The 22,650-nt window shown below is 53.1% G+C and overlaps 5 protein-coding genes across 5 annotated transcripts; 3 read left to right on the top strand and 2 right to left on the bottom strand.

Moving 5' to 3' along the window:
- The first annotated feature begins 192 nt into the window (after positions 1 to 192).
- STEHIDRAFT_120981 (uncharacterized protein) lies at positions 193 to 3,231 on the top strand. The gene is made up of 6 exons (XM_007303534.1): positions 193 to 466; positions 543 to 695; positions 798 to 974; positions 1,043 to 2,343; positions 2,421 to 2,471; positions 2,545 to 3,231. The coding sequence occupies exons 1-6, from the start codon at positions 245 to 247 to the stop codon at positions 2,975 to 2,977; spliced, it is 2,337 nt and encodes a 778-aa protein (XP_007303596.1). The 5' UTR covers positions 193 to 244; the 3' UTR covers positions 2,978 to 3,231.
- Positions 3,232 to 3,590: 359 nt separating this feature from the next.
- STEHIDRAFT_146753 (kinase-like protein) lies at positions 3,591 to 7,251 on the top strand. Its single transcript, XM_007303533.1, has 4 exons — positions 3,591 to 5,406; positions 5,476 to 5,556; positions 5,611 to 6,126; positions 6,186 to 7,251. The coding sequence occupies exons 1-4, from the start codon at positions 4,162 to 4,164 to the stop codon at positions 6,528 to 6,530; spliced, it is 2,187 nt and encodes a 728-aa protein (XP_007303595.1). The 5' UTR covers positions 3,591 to 4,161; the 3' UTR covers positions 6,531 to 7,251.
- A 1,410-nt stretch (positions 7,252 to 8,661) lies between these two features.
- STEHIDRAFT_110564 (uncharacterized protein) lies at positions 8,662 to 12,505 on the bottom strand (the record flags this gene model as incomplete). The annotated part of the gene is made up of 5 exons (XM_007303532.1): positions 8,662 to 10,771; positions 10,981 to 11,058; positions 11,109 to 11,424; positions 11,467 to 12,122; positions 12,231 to 12,505. The coding sequence occupies 5 exons, from the start codon at positions 12,503 to 12,505 to the stop codon at positions 8,662 to 8,664; spliced, it is 3,435 nt and encodes a 1,144-aa protein (XP_007303594.1).
- A 4,715-nt stretch (positions 12,506 to 17,220) lies between these two features.
- On the bottom strand, positions 17,221 to 19,904 carry STEHIDRAFT_110563 (kinase-like protein; the record flags this gene model as incomplete). Its single annotated transcript, XM_007303531.1, has 9 exons — positions 17,221 to 17,432; positions 17,493 to 17,545; positions 17,599 to 17,675; positions 17,740 to 17,925; positions 18,001 to 18,306; positions 18,371 to 18,448; positions 18,508 to 18,716; positions 18,834 to 19,803; positions 19,854 to 19,904. 9 exons carry the CDS (start codon positions 19,902 to 19,904, stop codon positions 17,221 to 17,223), a joined length of 2,142 nt encoding a protein of 713 aa, XP_007303593.1.
- A 1,361-nt stretch (positions 19,905 to 21,265) lies between these two features.
- Positions 21,266 to 22,564, top strand: STEHIDRAFT_56584 (uncharacterized protein; the record flags this gene model as incomplete). The annotated part of the gene is made up of 3 exons (XM_007303186.1): positions 21,266 to 21,824; positions 21,914 to 22,310; positions 22,372 to 22,564. 3 exons carry the CDS (start codon positions 21,266 to 21,268, stop codon positions 22,562 to 22,564), a joined length of 1,149 nt encoding a protein of 382 aa, XP_007303248.1.
- Positions 22,565 to 22,650: the final 86 nt, after the last annotated feature.

Here is a 22,650-nt window from a genome sequence, read left to right as displayed (position 1 = left end):
ATATTATGATTTGATGTTCGTCGGGGTCGGGGAGAGTGAGGGTGTATTCACAGACGGGCCACGGCAGTCGCAGATCATTGTGGCGGAGTGCCACCATGACGGCACGTGGATGTGGATAGCGTGGGAGGAAAAGAACAAGGAAGAATATAAAGGACCCCGCGACGCGTTCAGTGCAATCTCCCCATCCCCCTTCGCACATTATCCATCGCATTCCTCACCCCCACACAACTCACAGGCAAGAACCATGCCTCATCCAGAATCGAAGAAGCGCGCATTCTCGGAAATTGTCGACGATGAGCGCGATGCTGTCAAGTCGAAGAAGCCCAAGGTCGAGTCCGACACCGATCCTGACCAGAGTCTAGTTTTCCAAGATAACAAATCCAAGAATAAAGGGAAGGATGGAAAGAAGAGGAGGCGGAAAAACAAGAGCAAGAAACAGCCCATCACCGCTGGCGCGTCCCGGACGGTGAGTTCCTCGCTGTGACGACGAGAAGTGCTCCTCCTGACACGCTTGTTTTCGACCCTTTTGTTCCCTGACACAGCGGACGAGGAGCCTATCTATGACTCTCGAGCCCGAAAATGGCCTACCTGCTCAGCCAGAGTTTGTTCAAGGCTCTTCTGGTGCTTCCTCATCGTCTATTTCCCCTCGGGCCGCCACCCAGCAATTAACGCCGGTTCTCGCCATCAAATCGGAGGTACGTTCGGGCTCGCGTTGGCCCTTGTCTGCTTGTGTCCCACCTCGTCTCTATGCTCGTTCCGTCGATTCCATGCCATCTCACGTCGATTTTCAATGGCAGGCAACCCAGCCTTTGCTGTCCAAGAATGCTATCACCGCAGAACGCCCTCCCGAGCCGAAGGGCAAGCAACCCGAGCAAGTCCTTTCACCCAGACAATCTGCCACTGCACCCGAAGCCACCTCAGTCCCCAAGGAAACGCTCCAAAAGGTCCAAAAGCAGCTTACAACCACAACTGAGGTACGCCCTACTGCTTATTGTCTCACCTTCGTGATCTCTGCTAAGTCGGCCTCTCGTGTGGCCCATAGACTCTCGGAACGCACCAAGCACTGCTCACTACACTCCTCCCGTCTCTCACCTGTCAAATCTGCCTCGACCTCCTCCACAAACCCTTCTCGCTCGCCCCTTGCGGCCATGTCGCATGCTACTCCTGTCTTTGTTCCTGGTTTAAAGCTCCTCCAGCAGATCAGATAGGCCCCCTGAACCCTCATAATGTCCTGTTCCGTAGGAAGACATGCCCTCACTGTCGCGCGGTCGTAAGGGATCGACCATCGGAGGTGTGGAACATTAAGGATATGGTCGAAGGGGTGGTCAAGAGCGGTCTTGTCCGCGATATGTTCGCAGACTGTGAACCCCCAACCGAACCCACGGCAGAGGAACGGGCCAAAGACCCCTGGGATAAAATATTCCACAAGCCAGCCGCGAACGCGAACCATAATTTCGGTCATGTCCCTCTTCCTCCCCTCATGCTTCTCGGCCAGCATATCAACGCTGGACCTCATCACGGCGTGCTACCGGGAGACCTTCCTCCTCTTCATGAACACCGGCAGGAGCACCATCACGATGGCGATAGAGATTATGAGTTGACGGGCATGTACGACGACGACGACGATGTCTGGCGATGCGTGGACTGTACGCATGAGATCTGGGCGGGGATCTGTTCGTCTTGTCAGAGGGTCTACCCTGAGAACGAGGAGTACGATCCAGAAGAGGGCGACGAGGACGACGAGTACAATGATGGGGCGCCATTCCATGGAATGCTCAACGCGATGTTCGGTGCACCGTTGCCGGGTGCTGGACATGGACACGGCGCGCACGATCACCATGATCACCCCGACCTTGGTCTGCACGACGATGAAGACCTCGACGACGGGCTCTATGAGGATGGGTTCCACGGAGAAAGTGGGGACGAGGGCGAGGACGACGTCGATGTCGACGATCTAGAGGGCTTTGAGGCCAGAGCCGAATTCGACAGGGATTATCGGCAACAGCTGCATCGTCAGCTTCCATACATCCATGACTTGTTTGGCGTTGGAGGAGAGGTCGATATCGATGGTGACGAGGACGGTGGGGAAGGAGAGGGCGGTAGCGATGGGTATGAGAGCAGTTTCATTGATGATGCAGAGGCGGCGCATCATGGAGGCGAAAGAGAGAGGGGTGTGATCGAGATATCGTCGGATTCGGAGGAAGATGATGTGCGTGAGGTTAGGCCGAGGTTAGGGCGGAGGAATGCGCCCATTGTGGTCTCGGATGACGAGGAGGAAATGCAGCCGCCACGATATCCTTCTTCGTTGAGAAGAAGGATTGTTGAGTCCGATGAGGAAGAAGAGTGAGTATCTTCTTTCGCGAAGCTATGATGTGTCTAGAGTTCTGACTGCATCGCGACCTGTCCTTTCCTTCCTCTAGTGAAGAAGAAGTTGAACGTCATCGTCCGCGCGCAGGCCCTAGCCATGCAACGTACGTTCTCTCTCTAGTCATTCCTGATATTGCGTTCTCACTGCGTTTATGTCCTCCTTAACCTCATCCACAGCGACGAAGAAGAAGAGGAAGACTATCCCTTCGACGCCGAAGCTCACGGCTACGAAGAAGACGACGACGGCTCCATCGCCCGTCCTCCCATCCACCTTGCCCACCTCCTGCACAACGCAGACTCGCCCATCCCCGATGCGCGCGAGGTCGCCGAGCGGTTCGGCGAGCAGGCGGGGTGGTATGAAGACGATGAGGAGAGGGACGATTATGAGGACGACGAACCGAGGACGGATTATGAGGATGATGGCCCTCCCCATCATCATCATGTGGAGCGCTACTTTGACTTTCCTGCGCATGCGATGGGTGGCGGGTTTGCGGAGGTGTACCCGGATGAGCATGGGTACGATGATTATTACGAGGATGGGGAGGAGGATGCGGGTGAGCATGGGGGGTATGAGTATGGGGAGGACGATGAGTATGGGGATGGGTACTAGATTTGCATAAGTCTCGATCTGGGACTCTTGCTTCGTGACTGGTTTGCTGAATTGTTGAACAAGGGTGACGTGTCCGTCGTGTATCGTACTGTACGTTTTTTCTTGTGGTTGGTAAGTAGCATGCATGCGTGTCTTTGGTTCCTTGTATCTATTTATCGTGGTCCTGTTCATGTATGTTCTTGGTCTGTCGTCTAGTGAATAGCCTTTCCGCTTTGGTCACTCGGGCACAGTGGTTGGACATTTGCAGTTTATTTGTATCTTACTTGGTTGTCGCTCTGAACCTGTAAATGTCATTGCGTGCTATCCACTACTGTGGTTCAGACTCTCAGTTAACCTTTAGAACATGTAGTCTTTTGTCGTCCAAAGAAGGGAGCTGTCAAAGCCCACGGGCATCACCGCGCGGGTCGGTGACGCACAATCGTCAACCCTCTTTCCAAAGTTTTACTCCTGTGTTCCTCCTCCCTTCAGTCAATACCTTCGTCGAAACCATGCGTCCACTGGCCTTTGGAGGGAGAGCAACCGTCGTATACGACCAATTTGTGCCAGTGAGTGTTGACTCGCCATGGATCAGCTCCTCCGAGTCGTCGGTTTCAGATGTAGTGCCGGTAAGCATCGTTCAGGTGCCACAGTTTTGAGGCTCGTTCTAAGACATGATTTCCTCTGTCTTGAGTGCGACGAATGAATGTGTGGTGATTGTTCCTCGCCTGTTCACCGTTCAATATTCGGTGCCGCGAGCCACATTTTTCGAGAACTCGAAGGGCCGAGCGAGGGTCCAGGAAGGTCCAGGAAGCCCGACAATCGGTCGGCGGGCGATACACGTGTAGTGGTCGTGCGGCGAGGGCGTGTACTGGAGCCCCCTTCGACCAACTCGACCAGCGATTTTTTTTAATAGACTTGGAGAACAAGAGCATAAAGGTGTTTCTTGCTCACTGGCAACAATAAATGGTGGGATTATCGACTTTTTCGCGGGCGTTTTGTGCACTTCGGCTTCGCGCGGATCTTTTTTCCCGCGCTTGCTCGACCCTGGCCTCGTGTGGCGCTGCGAGCCAATGGCGTGGGGCGTGAGACTTGTGTTGACCGGCACGTGCAGCCGAGTACACTTTGCTTTGGCCGATATCTTGCGTTTGTGAACTTTCCTCCTCCCCACATCGTGTCTTCGCTTAGCAAAAAGTCAAGACGTCCTCATGCACATATCGCCCCTCCCCCGACCTATCTTTCCTCGTCCAACTCCGTCTTCGCCTTCCTTCCTCAACTTTTCTCGTCCGTCGACTCCAGAACTATTTTCTCATCCCGACATGAGGTCAAACCCCTGTCCAGCATTAACAGCCTCGTCCTCAGCCTCGTCGTCTTCGTCTTCGTCGTCGGCGTCCTCGATGTACTTCGACGCGGTCTCGCGTCCTTCGTCACCGCGGAGCAAGATGTCTTCCCCAAGGCTACCACGCGCGCCTCGTCCGAGACACGCCGATGCCCACAACCTGTCAGCCCTCCTGAACATGAGCCACATTCGCGACACTCGCGACTCGATGGTCCCACCCCCTCTCCCAAGTCCTCCTCCCTACGAAGAGTCGTCTTCTTCAGTAGGATCATCCTCGCCTTCACCTCCCCGCAAGTGGACGCGATGCCGCCCCACGACACCAAAGGTCGGGGACGCCACCAGCCGACTTCGGGCGCACGGCCCTTCTCAAGATATCGACGCGTCTACTCCTACTCGAAACCGCGCAGAGCGCAGTGACATCGACGTGTTCGGTCCCACTCAACAGAATGCACCGAAAGCGAGGTCTCGAATCCTCGACCACGCGTCCACCCCAGCATCGCGAAATTCGCGATTATCCGCGCGGCCCACGCCACCGTCTCCCGAGTCGCGTCCGCCTCTGACACCCAGACGGCGCACACCATTGTCGACGCGAACACATTTCTCGGCCTCCAGATGCGCGCCACCCACGTCGACGTCGACCTCGAAGACGCCCGTTGCACCTCCGTTGCCTCCTTTGCCTGCCATGCCCACTCCTGACTGCCAGCCCGAATATGAAAGACCCCAACTTCGCAAGCCATCATTCATCACGACTCGCCGCATATCGCTTCCATCATCGTCTACTTCACCACTTTCGCCTCCTCGGACTGCTCAACGCGCACGTGCGCTCAGCGTTCAGCCTGTCGCTCCCGGTCCCGTCCAGTTCCTCGCTCCTTTAGGAAGGGGTTCTTATGGGACGACCTACGTCGTTCGCGATCTTGGCATGCAGCGCTTGCTGTGTGTCAAGGTCTTCAATAAGGCGGAGGCGGAGAAGGTCGAGCTCGACCGGTCGATGTTGAGAGAGTTGAGGTCGTACCAGCGTATTGCAGAACAACGTGGGGCGGATCAGGAGCATAATGACTTTGTGATGGAGTTGCATGGTGTGTTCCAGGACGAAACAAGGGTTTTCTACGCTATGGTATGTCACTTGTCTCTTTCCCTTTGTTCATTGAGAGCGTTGGTGTTGATTTACATCATCTTACGATAGGATTTAATGAAGTACGATCTCTGGACTGCGGCCAAGAAGAAACCAGAACAACATCACATAAGGCGATGGATGGTTCAGATCGTAAGTGTTCACGTCTATCTTTCTTGACTCGCTTGTTGACATCTGTCCCCATAGGCATCCGGTCTCAACTTCCTCCACGAACTCGGAATGCTACATAGAGATCTCAAACCTGAGAACGTCCTCCTCGACCACGCCTCCAACGCCCGTCTCGCCGACCTCGGCGACGTCCTCATCGTCAAGAACGGAGGGCCCCTCCGTCCGGGAGAGGTCTATTCTCACAAGTTCTGCGGTACCCCAGGGTACATGGCGCCCGAACTTTTGACCTGCCCGCAGGAGCAGAAAGACATCCTCGGTCGCATTTCTATGCGTCCGGATGAGAAAATTCTGAAGACTGCGGAGACGTTCCGTGGGGATTGGGATTTGGATGGGTATGGTGTTGGCGCGGATTGGTGGGCGTTTGGGTGTTTGTTCTGGGATCTCCTCGCTGCGGCGGAAGATGAAAGGTTCTTATTCCCCCAAATGCACAAGACGGTCGACTTCTGTGTCAAGTCGCGGGCCAATGCCGGAGCCGCCGTTCTTCGCGCCAGGAAGCCAACCATCAGCAAGACCGAGATCTCTCTGCTCCTCGGGGTACGTCCTTTTCCGTTTTCTCCTTATACCAAGTCAAGCATACTGATACCTTTGCCCAGCTTCTCGAAGTAGATCACCGCAAACGGTTCACCTACCGCGAAATCAGACGCCACCCATGGTTCTCAGGCGACAGCCCGAACGAATTCCTGAACATCGAAGCCCGCACCCGAAACCTCCGCCGCCTGAGCTCCCCAGACTCGCCACAATACAGGGAACATCGCGATACGTCCGGCCTCGAGAAACTGGACCTGTTGAGGACGACGACGAGAGAGCAGGAGATTAGTGAGGGCTTTGTGGGTAGGGAGGCGGTCTGGCGCGACTTTGCGTGGGTGAATCCGATGGGGCTGTGGAAGGAGTGGAAGCCTGTGTTGAGGAGGCAGAAGCGCGCTTTTGGACTATCGTGACTTGAGTAGGCCTGTTTGGGGATCAGTGTCAGTGTCAGTGGGGCCACGATGTAGTGGGCCTTGTCGCTGTGAGTGGGGTGTTTGCTCTAGGTTTGTCCTCGATTTTGCTGTGCACTAGCTCTGAAGTTATCTGCTCTCCGTTCCTTTTTTGCTCTCTCTCTTTCTCCTTTTATTCCTGCTTATTGGGTTCAATCTCTCTCTTCGTTCCTTCATTACTTCATTTATTCACCATCATTGCGCTGGGCTCGAAGGAGCATTCTGATTCTATCGATTCATCTCGCATATTTACTTTTTCACTTTTTTTTTCACTTTTTAACGTCACGACCCTCGCCACGTCAGGTTCTTGGACTTCGCATCCTGGATCCTAAATTATCCTTTTATTTTTTTTCTGCCCGTCTCTCTCTCCTTCTCCGTCTCGTGGAATTTCGCCCTTGCTTTAACCACCCCCATCGTCCCCCATCGTCGTACAAATGACGAGGTCGTTCCTGCACATAGTATTTAGTCTTTATCGTTTCGTGTTTCACGTTTCACGTCGCCCGTTTTCCGTCGCCCGTTACCTTCGTCACTCATCATTCATCATCATCGATCGCCACTCATTGACAGCTATCTCTTCTCGGTGTAACTTCTCGAGCTCCTTGACGTGTAGTCGTACATGTATTGGTCGATTACTCTGTATTGTTACAGTCTAAGTATTAGCTGTGAGGTCGAATCGATGACGTCCAATTGCAACAACCAATCCATTCCAATGCTGCAATGTAACCTTCTCGCGAACCTGTCTTGGAGCATCAATTGTTCTCAGCTGTTATGTGGAAGAAAGTCCGCCGGTGCTAGTCACTTGTCAAGCGAGATCCAGCCTCCAGATAGTGAAGAATAGATCGAGTCCATTCAAAGCTCGCAGGGCCGGTTATACGCACCAGATCTCGCACCTTTTATGTTTTCTCGGAGATGGAGATGCTGCATCCCGAGGGCACTACGAAACCAGATCCAAAGGTGTAGGGAATCTGGAGTTTCGTTCCAAACGTTTGAACCCTGCGGCGCTTTGATCCTGAAGAATATGATGGAGATCGCTCTCGTGGCGCCACAGTGGCGTGAGTGACTCTTGACACGGAGGACCCTGGAGGACCACGGCGAGACTCGAGAGCAAGGATCCTTCACTGGCACTGACAGACGACAGCATGAGACTTCCAAACTTCCTCATTGAATTCCATTGCAACCGACCAAAAGAATGAGTGTGCGAGGTATTGTATGCTACCGAATACTACCACAGCGATTCACGAAACGAAGACGAAAGCGAACCGAAAGACGAAAGACGAGGGGGGTATACGCGACGCCGCGCGCAGTAAGGCTACAATTAAGCACGCCTGTTGAACACAGAAAGACCAGCCCGCTATGTAAGAAAGCGAAGAGGAAAGCGAAAGTAAGTATAGGTATAATGTGGCGAGTGTCATGAATTATAATAAAATAATTGGTAGCGCAGGGAGGGACCGTAAAGTCCAGAGAAACGGAGACGCGAAAAGAAAATTTCGCGAAGGTGGGGGCTAAGGGCAATAAGGGGATGTTTAAGTTACGAGGAGCCCGTAACGTGAACCGTGACAACTTGAACCCAACGAGAGTGGATAAGTGTGTGGTAAGAGGAATCGTAATGAATGAATGTCAGTGCCGATATCGATGAATTGATGCGGTCTACGAAACAGAAACATGAGGAAGACGAGAAAAGAAGGGTATGGAACAGGAGTGTACAAGAAATTTACAATTTATGGGCACACACACTTGGATCGTCAATCGTCAACCTCCGTGGATGAGTGTGCGTACAGAATGCGAATAGTGTGATGACGAATTGTGGGTGAAGGGGGGATGGGAGTGGTGAGGGGGAATGAGTTTGTAGATGGGAGTGGTGGACAGGGTATGGGGGATGATGCATGATGAGGGGTAGAGATGCAGGATAGAGAGAGAGCGAGTGCTGGAGAAAAGAAAGCGGGGATGATGCAGAAAAGCGCACATAATTGAACACGAGATCATGCGATGACAGGATGGGGAGATGAGAGAGGGACATGGACAAGGATTGACTAACTGCCAACAGCAGAAACCACAACGTGAAAATATGGGGATGGAAAGTGTGGCGACGTCGCACCTACGATGAGTACGAATCCGACGCGTAACCACCAAAAACCCTCAACTTCCCCAACGCCTCCTCCATCCCCACCTCCATCTCCCTATCGCTCTCCATCACCTGCGCAATGGAAGGCCTCCTCTTCCAGTCCAAACCGTGTGACGAATGCTCGCTGCTCACCACTGCGGCTTCCACAGCCTCCCCACCATTCAACACCGCCGAATTCGAGAGTCTCTTCAAAGCCTTCGACGCTCTCCGCTCGTCCTTCTCCCTCCTCCGCAATTCCTCCTCCTCAAACTGGGTCATCCATTCCCGATCTCGCTCCGCTTCGTCCATAGCGTCTGAAAGAAACTCCGTCTGAGGGTCGGTCTGCGCATCAATCTCCGCAATTGCAGCGAGCGTGAAGGACAGCTCTGAAGCGGAAGGAGAGACCGGTGTACGAGCCCTGCTGGGACTGGGCGAAGACTCTCCGAGCCTTGGAAGATGGTATCCCAGCATTGACGGTGACTCCGACCCCGAGACGTCGATCCCAAGCCCGGATATCGACGACCCCATAGTCATCCCCGAAACCTGACTCGTCGACCTATTCCGACCCCTATCCTTCTCTTTATCAGACGACCTCGACGAGAGCGAGACCCTGGAAGTCCGCCTTGAAAGGGTGACGGGCAAAGGTCTCGTCATCGTCACATTCACCTCCATCTCACCTCCACCACTCTCCCCTTCCGCCTCGCCTATCCCTTCGAAAGCCTCTTCGTCGCTGTTCCCCCGGCCAAATAATTTGCTGTACACCCCGCTATCCTGCGTCGACCCAGGGCTGCTGCTGCTTCCCCACTTCGCATCGGAACCCGTGGCACCGCCGAGAAGACTCGCGCTCGGGGATGGCGACTCCGTCGTGCTCGTCATCGATCCATCGAGGCCGTCGAGAGCCACGCTCAACTCGAGACCGCCTCCATCACCTGGAACAGATAAAAACTGATTCTCCGACTTATCTAACCCCTGCGGCCCATTCACGATCAACCACCTCAGTCCTCTCAACTCTCCCTCCTTCCTCCTCGCCGCTTTCTCTAACTCCATCACCCTTGCCGCCAACACCTCCTTCTCCTCCGCAAGCGTGCTGTTCTCCTTCTCGAGTATTCGATTCCTCTTTTCCAATGCATCGTTCTTATCCGTCGCTATTCGAAGACGGACTGCTAACGGAAGTGCAACGGGCGGGAACTGTGAGGACGAGGATTCAGACTCGGATGCGGAGGAGAGAGATGCGATGCGTTTGGAGACGCCGGTGGTGGTGCTCGTCCTGATGTTAGCGTTGCGAAGAACGGGCGAGAGCGAAGAGGGCGGCGATGTCGATGTCGGCGTCGGCGACGAAGCCGATGTTGTTGAACGCGGAGATATCGAGAAAAGTGAAGAGACTGGCGTGAGCTGCGAAGCAGACTTCTTGATTTTCTCCTTGTCCTTTTCGTCCTTCGGTCTCACAAACGTCGGCGTCGTCATCGTCTGTCCAGAAGATCCAGAAGAAGGAGGTGTCTGTGACGAAGGCTGCCCAGTTTGAATGTGTAGAGGCTGAGAGGGTGCAGTGATAGCCCTAACTCTCGACGCTGCCCGTGCACCAGACATCTTACGAGCCGGAACGGAAGCCATGGACGGTACACTCGGCATGTCGTCGATCTCAGGCATATGCCCAGGTAGGCTTCCCGCCGTAGACAAAGACCGTGACGTAGATCCGGAAGTCGAGACGAGGGTCCTTGAACTAGCGATTGACGACGTCGCGCCCAGCGAACTCGACGAAGGCATCGAAGATAACCCTTTCCCCGACGGAGAACGAGATATCTTCTTCGCCGACGCAGGATCAGACTTCGAATTCGAATTTGCTAGAGTGCGTGTGGAGTCCGCACCGGAGCGATGCGAGAGGGCGGATAATGAAAGTGCGAGGGAACGGGTGGAGGAGCCTGAAGTGGATGTCGTGCGACTGAGGCTGCTCATCGCTGGGGATTTGTTGACGAGAGGGGAGTGTGAGCGGGAAGGCGCTGACGGAAGAGGTCCGACTGGGGGTGCGGAGGCGGGAGGGATGGCCGATGCTGTTGGGCGTGAACGAGCGAGCGACGATGAGGAGAGGTTTCGCGGTAGTCCGGGTCTAGAGGAAGGTGAAAGTGAAGTAGCAGAAGACTGCATACACATCGCGATGGAAAGGACAGTCAGCCAGATTCGACTCTCGATGTATGGAGAAGACACATACTGATCTCGGTAGTCTACCTCCAGGGGGGCCACCACGAGGGCCTGACGACGGCTTCGGGCTAGAGGATGGACCTGGTAACTTCGATGGCGGCGGTCTGGGAGACGGACCTGGTGACCCCCGTGGACTTTCGGTGGAAGCTGAACTTCTCGACTCTCCTGGTTTTGTTCGCATGGGCAACCGTGCACCTGGAGCACGACGTGTCCCAGTCGAAGATGTCGACGCGGAAGAATACGACCTAGGTTTGACGGAGCCAAGTGTAGCAACCGGTGAAGCTCGAGCGAGCGACGACGTCCTCGCAGGAATTTCTGGCTCTGACGCCAGAGTAGGAGACTCTTCACGAGGAGGAAAGTCGAACGGGGTGGTGAAAGATGTGAGCTCAAGGATGTCTTCTAGCTCCTGAGACGTGTTGGAAGGAGATGACGGGCGAGTGTTCGAGAGTCCGGACGAAGGTGAGGGATCGAAGGGCCCGTCGAGGAAGGCGAGTTCAGCACCGGCATCGGATGATATCGCCCTCATATGTTGCGGGCGAGAAGGTTGCTGTGCTGCTGGACCTGTCGAATGTTGAGTCGGTGTGTGTTGCTGCAATGACATACGGTTGCGCGCAATCGAACCATTCTGTGGAGTAGATCGACTCGAGACGAGCCTGCTGGGTGATCGGGTGGGAAGTCCAGAGGGAGGGGAAGGGGATGCCTTCTGAGAGGTGGAAGATGGATTTCGGCGAAGGGACGAGGACGGTGATGAGTCGCTCGTTCTAGAAGGTCCGGGGAAGGAATTCGCGTCAGCTTGGCGGTGCGGTCTTGATGTCGACGAGAAACTAGGGGCTCGAGAGGTTTGTTTTGGTGGTGCGGGGGGCGTACGCGGACATGTGAACAAGCTTTCGTCATGAGCGTCCTGGGCATGCTCCGTCGAAGAGCCAGAGGAAGAGACCGTGATGACAGGCCGGGAAGATGTTGTGTGCTCTTTCGATGACCTATTGGAAGTGGTGCGAGATGGAGAAGGAGGCAAACGCGCTGACGAGCTCTTGCTAGGGGATGAGGGCGGGGTATGAAAGGTTTGGGACTCCTCGGTGGGTGACACCTTAGGAGGCGACGATCTGCGTTTGAGCGGAGAAGAAAGTGCGGGGGAGCGACCTGGTACCAGAGACGGGGAGGATAATTTCGTGAAGGAAGGAGCAGTGGAGGTTGATCCGCGAGAGCTACGAGGAATATCCACCGAGTTGGGGTTAGAGGACGAGATGATTTCTGGGCCTCTATGATCGCACAGCACACGATCAGTAAACCGACATGATAGACTTCGAAATAAACGATACGCTTGAAAAGATCGCGGCGATCAACGACCGCCGTAGGGGACCACTTACAGCAGTGATGATAGTCCCGCCGGGTTTCGTGGTGAGGATGGCTCCGCAAACGAAGGATAAGAGTCCTGAGAATCGCGAGGCGGGTTGTAAGACTTTCGTTTAGACGCAAAGCCAAGGAAGGAGGGCAGGCTGCGCTTGGATTTGCCGCTCTGAGCATAGGGTGCTTCAGGTTGCACAATCGCTGGCATTGGGGGTGCTGGTTCATCACGTCGACGAAGAAAATGGTCAGTGAACTCGGCGGTTCTGGTACGAAGGCGGCGTGGGGGGTTGGACATGGTGAGTGCTGGAGCAGGGATCCAAACGAGACGGTAAATGAGAGTGGTCGGCCGGATATTCGTAACGAAAAATGAAGACTATCGAGGGGTATCGAGCCGAAGAATGGAAAGGAATGCGTGAGCACTAGACGGTCCGTCTGCCCATGGGGAGGACGCTACGGGGGGCAGGACGACGTGCAGAGTCGCGCTCGGAGGGAGAAGCGGGCATCTTCGGTGCAGATCAGCGTAAACCTGCCTTTTGAATTGTTCTACGAGGCGCTCAGCATCTCTGTTCTCGGTTGACGGTGTTGATGACAAGACCGGATCGGGATGCATTCCCAATTCACATCATTTACGAAATCCATTTTATTTCGGCGTGCTTCCACATGGAAATTCGACTCCGGCCAACTGGCTGCGTGCGGCTCGCCTTTTGCCTATCCCACCCCAGATCTTCTTCCACGGCCACACTCAACGACCGTCTGGGCGACCCCCCTGCCTTTCCCAACCATAATCCTTCGCGCCAAACAGTTCCATCTTGTGAAGCCTCTGCGACCGTTCTCACGTTGGTACATCGCTTTCGAATCTGGTCGCTCAGCTTTGAATGACTTCGAAGCCTATATTTCACTTCCAGGGGTGCCTTGGCGTCGCCGAAAGCGTGAAACAGCTATGTATCTCCTGACACCGTCGTACAGTACCCCATGTTCACCGGCGGAGTGAGCGAGCGCAGCCTCCGTTCATGATAACCTATCGCTTTGCGTGGCGTGGCGTGCGCAAACAGAACAAGCTAAGCTGCATCCGTACTCGAGGCTCAAGGTAAGATCCTTTTGGTACACATCTATTTGCATAATTTGTCTGCATCTCTTCAGCTTTAATCTGTGTTTGACAGTTCCATCTGTTCTTCAACAACTCGGAGGTCTGTTCCCATATCTCGGATCGTAGCCAACTGTGTACGGCACAACCTATTGCTGAACCTAATCCCAACGTGCTTCAGGGCCTTGTGTTAGGCGAAGACCAGTGGCTGTCGCTGTATACTTCACCAACTCGACCACCTCTCCGTCGTCAAAGCTACCAAACACTCTTGCGATCTCAGAGAAGTTTCAGGCAACATGATGCATTCGGTGACGGTACCGACTCAGATCCTCTTCCGCGTCCCGGAAGGAAGGAAGCGTGCGCAGACTGTGCGTATACTTTATTCCTACTCAACACCATCCTCCTGTCAAAGCGCTACGCCTCGCAGATCCCAAAATCCCTCTTCAGCGCATTGTTTCGTCCAACCTTGTCCAGTCTCTTCGCTCAATCAGGAACTTTGGTTTAAATCGGTTTGAATCACCATGAAACTCTGTAACCACCAATATCCAGTCCCTGATGTCTGGTAAGTTTCGCTGAAACCCGCTGCTCCCCTCCTACGTGCCTCGTGCTCAAGCGAACTCAGCAGACAACGGTGATATGTTCCCTCTTCTTTCGCATGCGTGTTTCTCTGTCCCTACGGCTCTCTCATCTCGCTCTCCAGGCCCGGGAACAACGTTACCGCTTCTCTGTGCTATAATGCCCAATAGTTCACTCTCATGAATCTTTAGGTCAATCTGTCCCTCATTTTCAAGGTTCAAGGATATGCTCGGATTCGACCATACCTGGTAGCTGCGGCCTAAGCGATGGTCAATGTGTTTCCCTCTCAACCTGCCTCGCGGTGCGCATTGCTGCTTTCTCCATTCGTCGACTCTGTTCCTGACAGCATGGATTATCTACCAAAATCACCCATTATTGCCGCCGCTTTGCGGCCATATACGGTTGTGTTTCACGTCCCCGCCACACACGATTCTCGCCACACGACATCGAGCCCCAGTTGGCATTGAACTTGTCGATGCTGCTGCATACTTCCATGGGGAATTGCTTCCACGTCGTGACCGCCGATCATCAGTCGGAAATGCTCACGGCACTTTACTTCATTAAGGACGCCCAAATGGACATACCGCTCAGCTCGTCAGCGTTAGTACTCATCACTCATACACGTCGAGAACTTGCTCGAACCCCGTCCCTCCTCCATATGCCTTTGTGAGCTTTGATTACGCCGTGTTTGCCCCGCTCAACCCCCGATGAAGTCGGACATTCTCATTCACATCTCTGTGCAATCGAAGAGAGCTGCATACCGCGCTCGGTCGAGCCCGAGAATATAGGCTCTCGAAGTCACCATTTGGGGTAAGGCCACCTATCAAACGATGGCGATGGTTTTTTTTTGCACCACCATCACCATTCCTCAGCCACCAGTCTCCTCAACCTGTCACCTCCTCTACTTTACTTCACATCCTCCGATGTGACCAGCGAGATATTGCACGATCTGTTATCCGGCCAGTTTCCTCTACCTGTGGATGATAGAGCAGAGTGAAACGGCTGACCCGATATTTGACGCCCCGCCAAGCTCGAAGCCTACAATTTGTGCGGACGTGCGACTACGTGCGAGAGGTAAATTTGCGCCTTGCGCCACATGCACATCGCTCACGCCACCTTCATCTCGCAACTTTCATTACCGCCCTATACCCACCCAGTGCCTCCGGTCCCAAATCGGGACTTTCATTCGCGGGCTGAAAATGCCCACGGTCTTCTGTGTCGAAGAGTCTGAACAATACTCTTCATCTACCTATGGGGTATCTATGCGTAAGTACTCTCCATTCTTGAGTATATCGCCCATATAAGCTCCATGTTGGCTTACACCAATAGCCGCATTACGAACCCTCAGCTCATTGTATCCCGCATCTCGGCTCTTCCGAAGGGAAGGAGGTCGGTCATGGGCACTGCGCGACCTTACCCGCCGGTTTGTGTCAACGCCTGGGCCACAGCCTCGTGATATTCAAACTAACGTTCTCTTGTTCCCCCTTCCCCTTCTTCCGAAGATGGGTTCGTATTCGCCGCGCCGCGCCGCTTCGGTGTTTCAAATCCCGCTCACATCCGCTTCTCCAAATTGCTGCTCTACCCGTACTTACTAGGAGGCTCTCCGCTCACAGACCATAGAAGTGTGCGCTCATAGGTCGCCGCAGGCCCGCAGTGGATTGGACTCCAAATTGCTCACCGTGCCGCCTTTTGTTCCGTGCTCACCTTCGGCGTCCAGCAAATTGGCAATCTTTCAATTCGCATCAGAAAGGCTCTGGGTCTCATTCGAGCCTGCACCCTCATCAGCGGGGTATGTCACTTCATAGAAGGGCGTCCAGAGCTGCGAGCTGCGAATGAGCATCGGGCCTCGGTGTGCTTCGAGTTGGAGGGTGCGTATGCGGTCCAGAGACGTTCACATTCGTCCAGTTGATTCTCACATACTCCGATTCCGAGTCAGTGCTCTCGACCGCGGGCCTCTCATACAATGGACATTGGCCTCGGAAGCACAAAGTCAATCTCTTTCCAGGAAGGGTGCATGCCGATTTGAGGTAGATCGCTTGTTTCTCCAGTGCGGGAAGGACACGCTATGTATATTATGCCGTTAGTACCTCAAGAACCCTAACGAAACCTACCTTCTACGGCCTTCTATGGTCCTGGAAGCTTGAAGCTCGAGTGTGAACGCCCGTGAATGCTCACAGCTATACTACTCCCATGAACATCGTGACCCTCGTCCCGGGATCAATAGTAGGATGAGCCAGCTTCGCTTTCCCTTCACACATAATCAAGAAGGACTAGAAGAATTAGTTGACAGTCGTAATCATAGAATAGTGGTGGGGAGTAATTAAGACTTCACGGGAAACCTCGGGAAGCCATAAGTAGTCCGGGCGGCTTCTCTAACCGACGTCTTCTAAAAATCTTCGCGAGCTTGACAAGACAAGACCGACCGTAAGACTCCAGAACAAGAGGCCCGATTGCGCTGAAGATGCTATTCGAAGAAGCTTGACGAGATTCTGTAATTCTGTAAAATTGATCGACGAACTTGATGAGGACTCTGTCTCGCACGAATACTCGACTCGGAAGCTACGCAGCTCTGTCAGAATATCGATCATTCCAAAATATAAATTTGGCGGCTGGGCAAGGTCACTGCGGAGTACAAATAACTGCAGTGTTTGATTCGAATAGGATGTGTCGTCAGGACTCGCAACGAATATAGAACAATCAGGTAAAGACGCCATGGCCCATGAGGAACCTGCGCGGGTGGCCCCGTCGAACGTCCCGCACCGAGGGAATCAAATCATACACAATACAGTTGAGATGGATTGAGCGGGACGTTGGTGGGATATTTCCACCATTGCTCAGCAATCGTCGAGCCTTACCAGCCATATGGGCAGATTGACCGTCGATGCCTTCCTCCTAGTCCTGACGCTTTATGGCCGCGGAGCTTATAGTGCTCACCTCTATGACAGACAAAGTTTTAGCGTGGAAGCTCCAGAGAGAGTTGTCCTTTGTGATTCTCAGACTTACTTAGTGCTCGAGAATTTGTGTCGTCTGAGTGAAGCTAAAAAGATTTAGAAGTGCGCCACATATATCGAAGTTACTTACGCCACACCATAAATTCGCCACAGCCATCTAAGTACCTTGACCGACAGTTCTGCTCCGATAAACTACATAAATGATGGTTGCTCAATTCTTAGCTCCACTGGTGTAAAAGTGTAAGGATACATCGAGAATTGAAGATAAAAATACAGGAGAGTAGGAGATACAAAAAGAAAAAGGCTTCATCAGAAGAGAAGTTTCGCCATAGTGTTGAACGGTTCCGTCGTCGCCGTCATCCACCTTTCCGTGTAAAGATTTACAATGGAGAAATCCCTTCAATCGTCCCCGGTGCGGATCCGATCATCAAATAGCAAAGATAGTTTTGCCTCTCTAAACAACTGACCCAGGGCGGCGAGCGATGGCGGCTCGAGAGGGTGATTTCCTGCATCCGACGAGCCCGACGGCAGTTCGAGGTCACTACGCAGAGGCTTCTGTTCCTTCACAGCCTCGTTCACCGGCCATACGTGAACTTTGTTTCTCTCGAAAGCTGGCGTGCAATTTGAGATGAGTGATCTGGAGGGGGAATGAAAGGGAAGAAAATACGTACGACGGAGTTCGTCGTCTCGAAGACGACGGAACAGTTCCGTACCATCGATATTTCTGAGTGAGTTTTAGTGGAATGTGCATGGCAGTTCATGAATATACCAACGTACCCTCTATCGAAAAATATGTGCTCCTTGAGAACGTGTTCAGAATATTGACATCTATCTAACCCATTCAAGTGGAGCAGCTGAGACGATAAAAATGTAAGTCTGAGTCACCAGAAGATTGTAGTACCGGTGCTGGAAACGTACCGTCAGAATGTAGTTCAGGGCAGTATCCGTAGAGATGTTTCCCTCTGAGAGGACACGCCATCCAATGAGGGCAGGTGTGAGTAACCTGGTAACGCAGCCCTGGAGGCGAGTCTGCTCGGCTTCCGTGAAATGAGGGATTATACCGTTACGTCGTGGACGGCTGGGTCCAAACTCTTCCATGAGAGGCTAAAGAAAGACGTGATAGGTTAGGTTACTTACGCTCAACGAAAACACATGCGAGTCAACGTAGCCACTACTCACCGACATTGCCAACGGAACAGCGCATGCTTCTAGAAGGGTTATGCCCAGGGACCACCAATCCACGATCTGAGTATATCGGATTGGGATATCGTCTTCAGGTTTGAGCGCGAAGAAGATTTCCGGTGCAAGATATACAAGGTCTCCCCTTGAGACGCTCGGGACGTCCCATTCCAAGCTGTCGGTAATGAGAGATGCACGACTGAAGTTACCAAGAACACAATGCCCCGTGTGGACGATGAAGATGTTGCTAGGCCGGGTATCATTGTGAACAATGCCGTTGTCGTGAAGGTACTGGATAGCCATGGTCTGCATGGAGGTTGAGAAGTATGAGAAAACGCTGTGACTAAGGAGTGAGGATAATGAGACGGACCATCTCAGCAGCAATGTATTGGGCCTGGGTATGCGTCAAAGTTCCGATAAGGTGCTCGAGCGTTCGCTGGTGAAAAGGCTAGATGGCATCGAAACTGTCAGTTTTCTGGTTGCATCTCAGAAAAAAGGAGAACGAACCATTGCAATATGGAGTCCATTATCCCAAGACGCCCAGTACCATGTCTCCGCTTCCACGGCAGGAGCTGACACGAAAAGAGGAGGCGGCTTCGAGTTACGAAGGAGGCTCATAACCTTTAGCTCTACTATGAGCCTTTGTGCAACAGCCGGAGTATTCAGAGCTTGCAGAGGGATGGTCTTCACCGCGTGAAGAGCTCCAGAGCGATGCTCTGCAAGGTGAACGAGGCACGAGGCACTGTTTCTTATAGTGCCACGGACACACCATTCAAAGTTTCCAGTACCGCGAGAAGAGATCGAGTGCTGCGGCATATTCGTGGTAGACTCACGAGGAGCGACCGGTGCAGGACGTGGATTCTCAAGATATCCGGGCGTATCAAGATCGTTTTCGCTTCCTCGCAGCACAAGGTTCTGGAACTTATATTCACTTTGGCCCCCAGAGAACGTGTATTTGGCATCACAGCTCAGAACGATTGGCCCCAGAGTAGACAGGGTGCTGACACGTCCAGTAGACAAGCGACGACTGTCAACGGAGGGCTGTTTTGGAGGATCAGGAGGAAAGCGGAAGTTGCTAAGATGCGCTGCGACAGATTCCCAGCTTTCCCTCTTCTTTCGACTATGGTGCCGATGGGGAGCTGTAGATGACGGGGATGGCAGAGATGGGGTTGCATCCTCGGGGCCGGTATGCCTGTGCTTATGGTCGTGAAGAAGTTTGCCATCTGGCCTTTGAGGATGGCGAGAAGGAATTGGGGGTTTCAAGGTGGATGATGTTGGAAGGGGATGGATTATATCGGGAGAGAAAATCATCTCACGGGTGTTCGTCTCTTTGTGAACCATTTCCATGGCAGAAACATAGTGTCCTGCTGTTGTTCTATGGCCTGTGAGGTCGGCAGATTCTGCCTCGCGTCCAACCGTATGGCGGAACACATCTTCGTCGGCATCATCATCATAGTCGGAGATCGTAGCGATGGACGCAGGGGGTCGACCATTCTCTGAAATCGGCGTCCAGACAGCCTCGCTATGTCCCGCTCCTGGTCCCTTAGCCCAGGAAAAGACTTCGGACGCCGATGTCCTGGGAGACCGCATGCGATTGGGCTGGTGGGAGGGTTCTCGTCTTTCGATACTGCCGTCACTTGTCTCCGCTAGGGATAAAGAACGTCGGCTTATAGTTGGCGAAACAACCTCGTCCGGGATCGACGGAAGATTGTCCACTACTACGTTCTCGAGGTCTTCTGTGGCCTTGCGCTTGATACCCGACTGAATCAGCAAAGGGGTCGGGCGCGGTGCATCATCCTGTATCTGGTTTGAATTGATGAGACTTCATGCTTAGAGGGTTGATATAGACCTACATCACGAATGGAAGAGGTCGCGGACGGCCCAGTTGGTGTCTCGTCGGCCATGGTGTCAAGAAACGGCTGCCTAAAGGAGGACAAGCGCGAGGAGTGGCGACGCTCACTTGGCGATTGGTCAGACGTAGTAGAACCTCGACGAAGGAACCGTTTCAAGCTGTTGGAAATAGACATATGCGTGCGTGGGAAGGGTTCGAGCTGAAGGTGTTCGGAGATGGGGGGTGTGGGGAGGAAGGAGAAATTAGTTGACCGAGATATGTTCGAGAGGCGGGCTTTTATATAGTGCCGGTGTCACCAGTCGCCATACAAAGGCGATGGAAACGGAATCCCAGGCTAGGCATTTTCCTTTGTCTCCATGATCTGACACAGAGTCGCGTTGGGTGCCAGAGGTAAGTAATGCAAATTTACGTCAATCCTCTTGCCGGCGGAAATGGTAGCGAGCACTGCGAGGCACTCTGCCACTCGTAGCTGTGCCAATGCATACTTGCAGACGTTCGTTCAAGATCCGTATGAGATAAGGAAACAAAGCAGAGCGTTGAGAGAGGTCCAACAAGACCTTCGAAGTTCGGCTTTGAAATTGGTTTTGTGGACGTTTGTTGTCTTGATCGGAGTAGCGGAGCTTCAAACTATCACCTTTGTGGCGTTTGCTACAGTTTGCCACGCTGCCTCCCTACCATGACTGCCGCCACCACCGAACTTTGCACTATGATCGACGGTTTGCACATCACAACGGTCACTGCTTTCATCTAGTTCCATACGATCTCCACCGTTTTCAGCGAGTTCTAGGCCTCCTTCCACCGGATTCACACGGCTCTCCAGGAGTCTGCCATGTCAATACCTGCCACCGGTTCCCGGCAGGTTTGCAGTGCACCTCATACTAACTTCATGGCATGCCTCGTCGTGCGCGAAGTCTTTGCATTTGCCCCCTGTCCCAAGTTCTTTGTGCTTTAGCATCTGGGAATATGGTTTTCACCCACCATCCATGGTGCGTTGGGCGACGTCATGTATTGGTATTCACTACCTTTCTCCAATGGGAGCACAAACCTGGAATAGCTCGATATGACACACGTCCTATACTTCGTCTCCGGGAGTCTTGGCACCCTGACGTGCTACCTCTCTCGTATTCTTGTCGTCCTGTGATTTTATCGTGGGGGTAGTAACCAGCGTCATCGCTTCGATAGTGTCTCACGCCCCTGTGAGTGGGACTCTATCCAATTAATGTAAAAGGGGATGCCAACCGTACCCACTCCACCCTGTTTCACGAGTTTCAGGCATATAACTAGGCCGATTTTTTCCTCTCCTACACCCTCACGCTTCATCTAGGCCCACTGTGCTGTGACATTCTGACATCGATGCCTTTCACCCGACTCAAAGCCGCTGTCGAGGAAGGATGGTCGTATCTGCTCCCAGAAATGTCCTCTCATTCCACTACTGTTCCAGTCTCTCCTGAAGACACAGTCTGGCTCCTTGACACCACCGCGTTCCCTACTCCAGCTGACGACAACGGCAAGGACCAGACACCGTTAGCATTCGACCGCGATGCCACCAACGCAACATGGACCGCCGAGTTCGTCGCCTGTTTATTCGCTCAAGACAAATTCCGAACGAAGGCAGGAAAATGGATAGCTCAAATCGCACAAGAGCTTAACCTCGCTCCAGATGACGAAGCTGCACGACGTACTATCGAGACACGCGTTCAGCCCTTCCTTGCCGACATCCTTCCCTCGAAGCAGTTGTCAGTAAGGATCAATGGGGATGAACAACGGGACGAGAGAACAGGAGAGGTCTTAAAGTTGGAGAGAAGTGACAGGAACGGTATCAGTAGTTCGAGGAGGAGCTTCAATAGACCGGTGGCAGTGGGAGAGCCTGGAGCGAAGTTGAAGTGCGTTGCGATCACCGAGCCGGGGGATACGAGAGACATAGAGATGGACGTGTTCTGTGCGAGTGCGGGAGGATGGGGTATCATATCAGGTAATTGCCTCCTTGTCTAACTCGTTTGAGTCTATTCATCTCGAATGCCACTTTGACATTGGCACCGTCCTTCTTCAAACCATCTGTAGATATCGACGACACCATCAAAGTCTCGCAAGTCCGCGACCGAGCCGCCCTGCTTCGCAATACCTTCGTCAACTCCCCTGAACCCACCCCAGGTTTCCCCGAATTTTATCAAACCCTCCAGGCCCGTCTTAACTCACCTACCTACCTCTACCTCTCCGCATCGCCTTACAATCTTTACCCATTCCTTCGGTCCTTCGTACGCAAAAACTACCCACATGGTCAAATTATTCTACGTGACATGAGCTGGATGGATCTTTCCAGTTTCGTTGTCAATTTATCCGAAGGCACTCAGGACTATAAAGTCGATAGGATGAAGAAAGTGCACGGGTGGCTACCGAGGAAGAGATGGGTTGCAATTGGGGATAGTACGCAGACGGATCCGGAGTCGTACGCCGAAATGTGCGTTTCTCCTTGTATCCAATCCGCTTACAAACTGACGCTAAATCCATGTATCTTGTAGATATAAGACGTACCCCGGGTGGATTCAGAGGATATGGATCCGGACAGTGAGAGGCGTTGACCCCGAGAAGGAAAAGCATCTGAACAGCGCGAAACGACTCGAGAAGGCGTTTGCAGGGGTACCTAAAGAGGCTTGGAAAACTTTTGATGATGTAGAAGAGTTATATGCAGAGCTAAATAAGATCGAAGTATGAGGGCCAGGTCTGTGCTATCCTACGATATCAATTTATTCAAGGCTTTCCTAGTTATGGTGTGATCAACGGAAGTTTATAGTTGTGTT

Source organism: Stereum hirsutum (assembly GCF_000264905.1).
Source record: "Stereum hirsutum FP-91666 SS1 unplaced genomic scaffold STEHIscaffold_6, whole genome shotgun sequence".
NCBI classification, from domain to species: Eukaryota; Fungi; Basidiomycota; class Agaricomycetes; order Russulales; family Stereaceae; genus Stereum; species Stereum hirsutum.
The sequence above is the reverse complement of the archived record's forward strand: the minus strand, read 5'-3'. Positions and strand labels throughout refer to the sequence as shown.

What these genes read in the sequence shown, in the direction of transcription:
- STEHIDRAFT_146753 (XM_007303533.1), top strand. Translation starts at nt 4,162, where the DNA reads ATGCACATATCGCCCCTCCCCCGACCTATCTTTCCTCGTCCAACTCCG. An exon ending in CAAGGGTTTTCTACGCTATG is followed by an intron (nt 5,407 to 5,475) that starts GTATGTCACTTG and finishes ATCTTACGATAG; the next exon opens with GATTTAATGAAGTACGATCT. An exon ending in GGCGATGGATGGTTCAGATC is followed by an intron (nt 5,557 to 5,610) that starts GTAAGTGTTCAC and finishes CTGTCCCCATAG; the next exon opens with GCATCCGGTCTCAACTTCCT.
- STEHIDRAFT_120981 (XM_007303534.1), top strand. Translation starts at nt 245, where the DNA reads ATGCCTCATCCAGAATCGAAGAAGCGCGCATTCTCGGAAATTGTCGAC. An exon ending in AGCTTACAACCACAACTGAG is followed by an intron (nt 975 to 1,042) that starts GTACGCCCTACT and finishes TGTGGCCCATAG; the next exon opens with ACTCTCGGAACGCACCAAGC. An exon ending in GAGTCCGATGAGGAAGAAGA is followed by an intron (nt 2,344 to 2,420) that starts GTGAGTATCTTC and finishes TCCTTCCTCTAG; the next exon opens with TGAAGAAGAAGTTGAACGTC.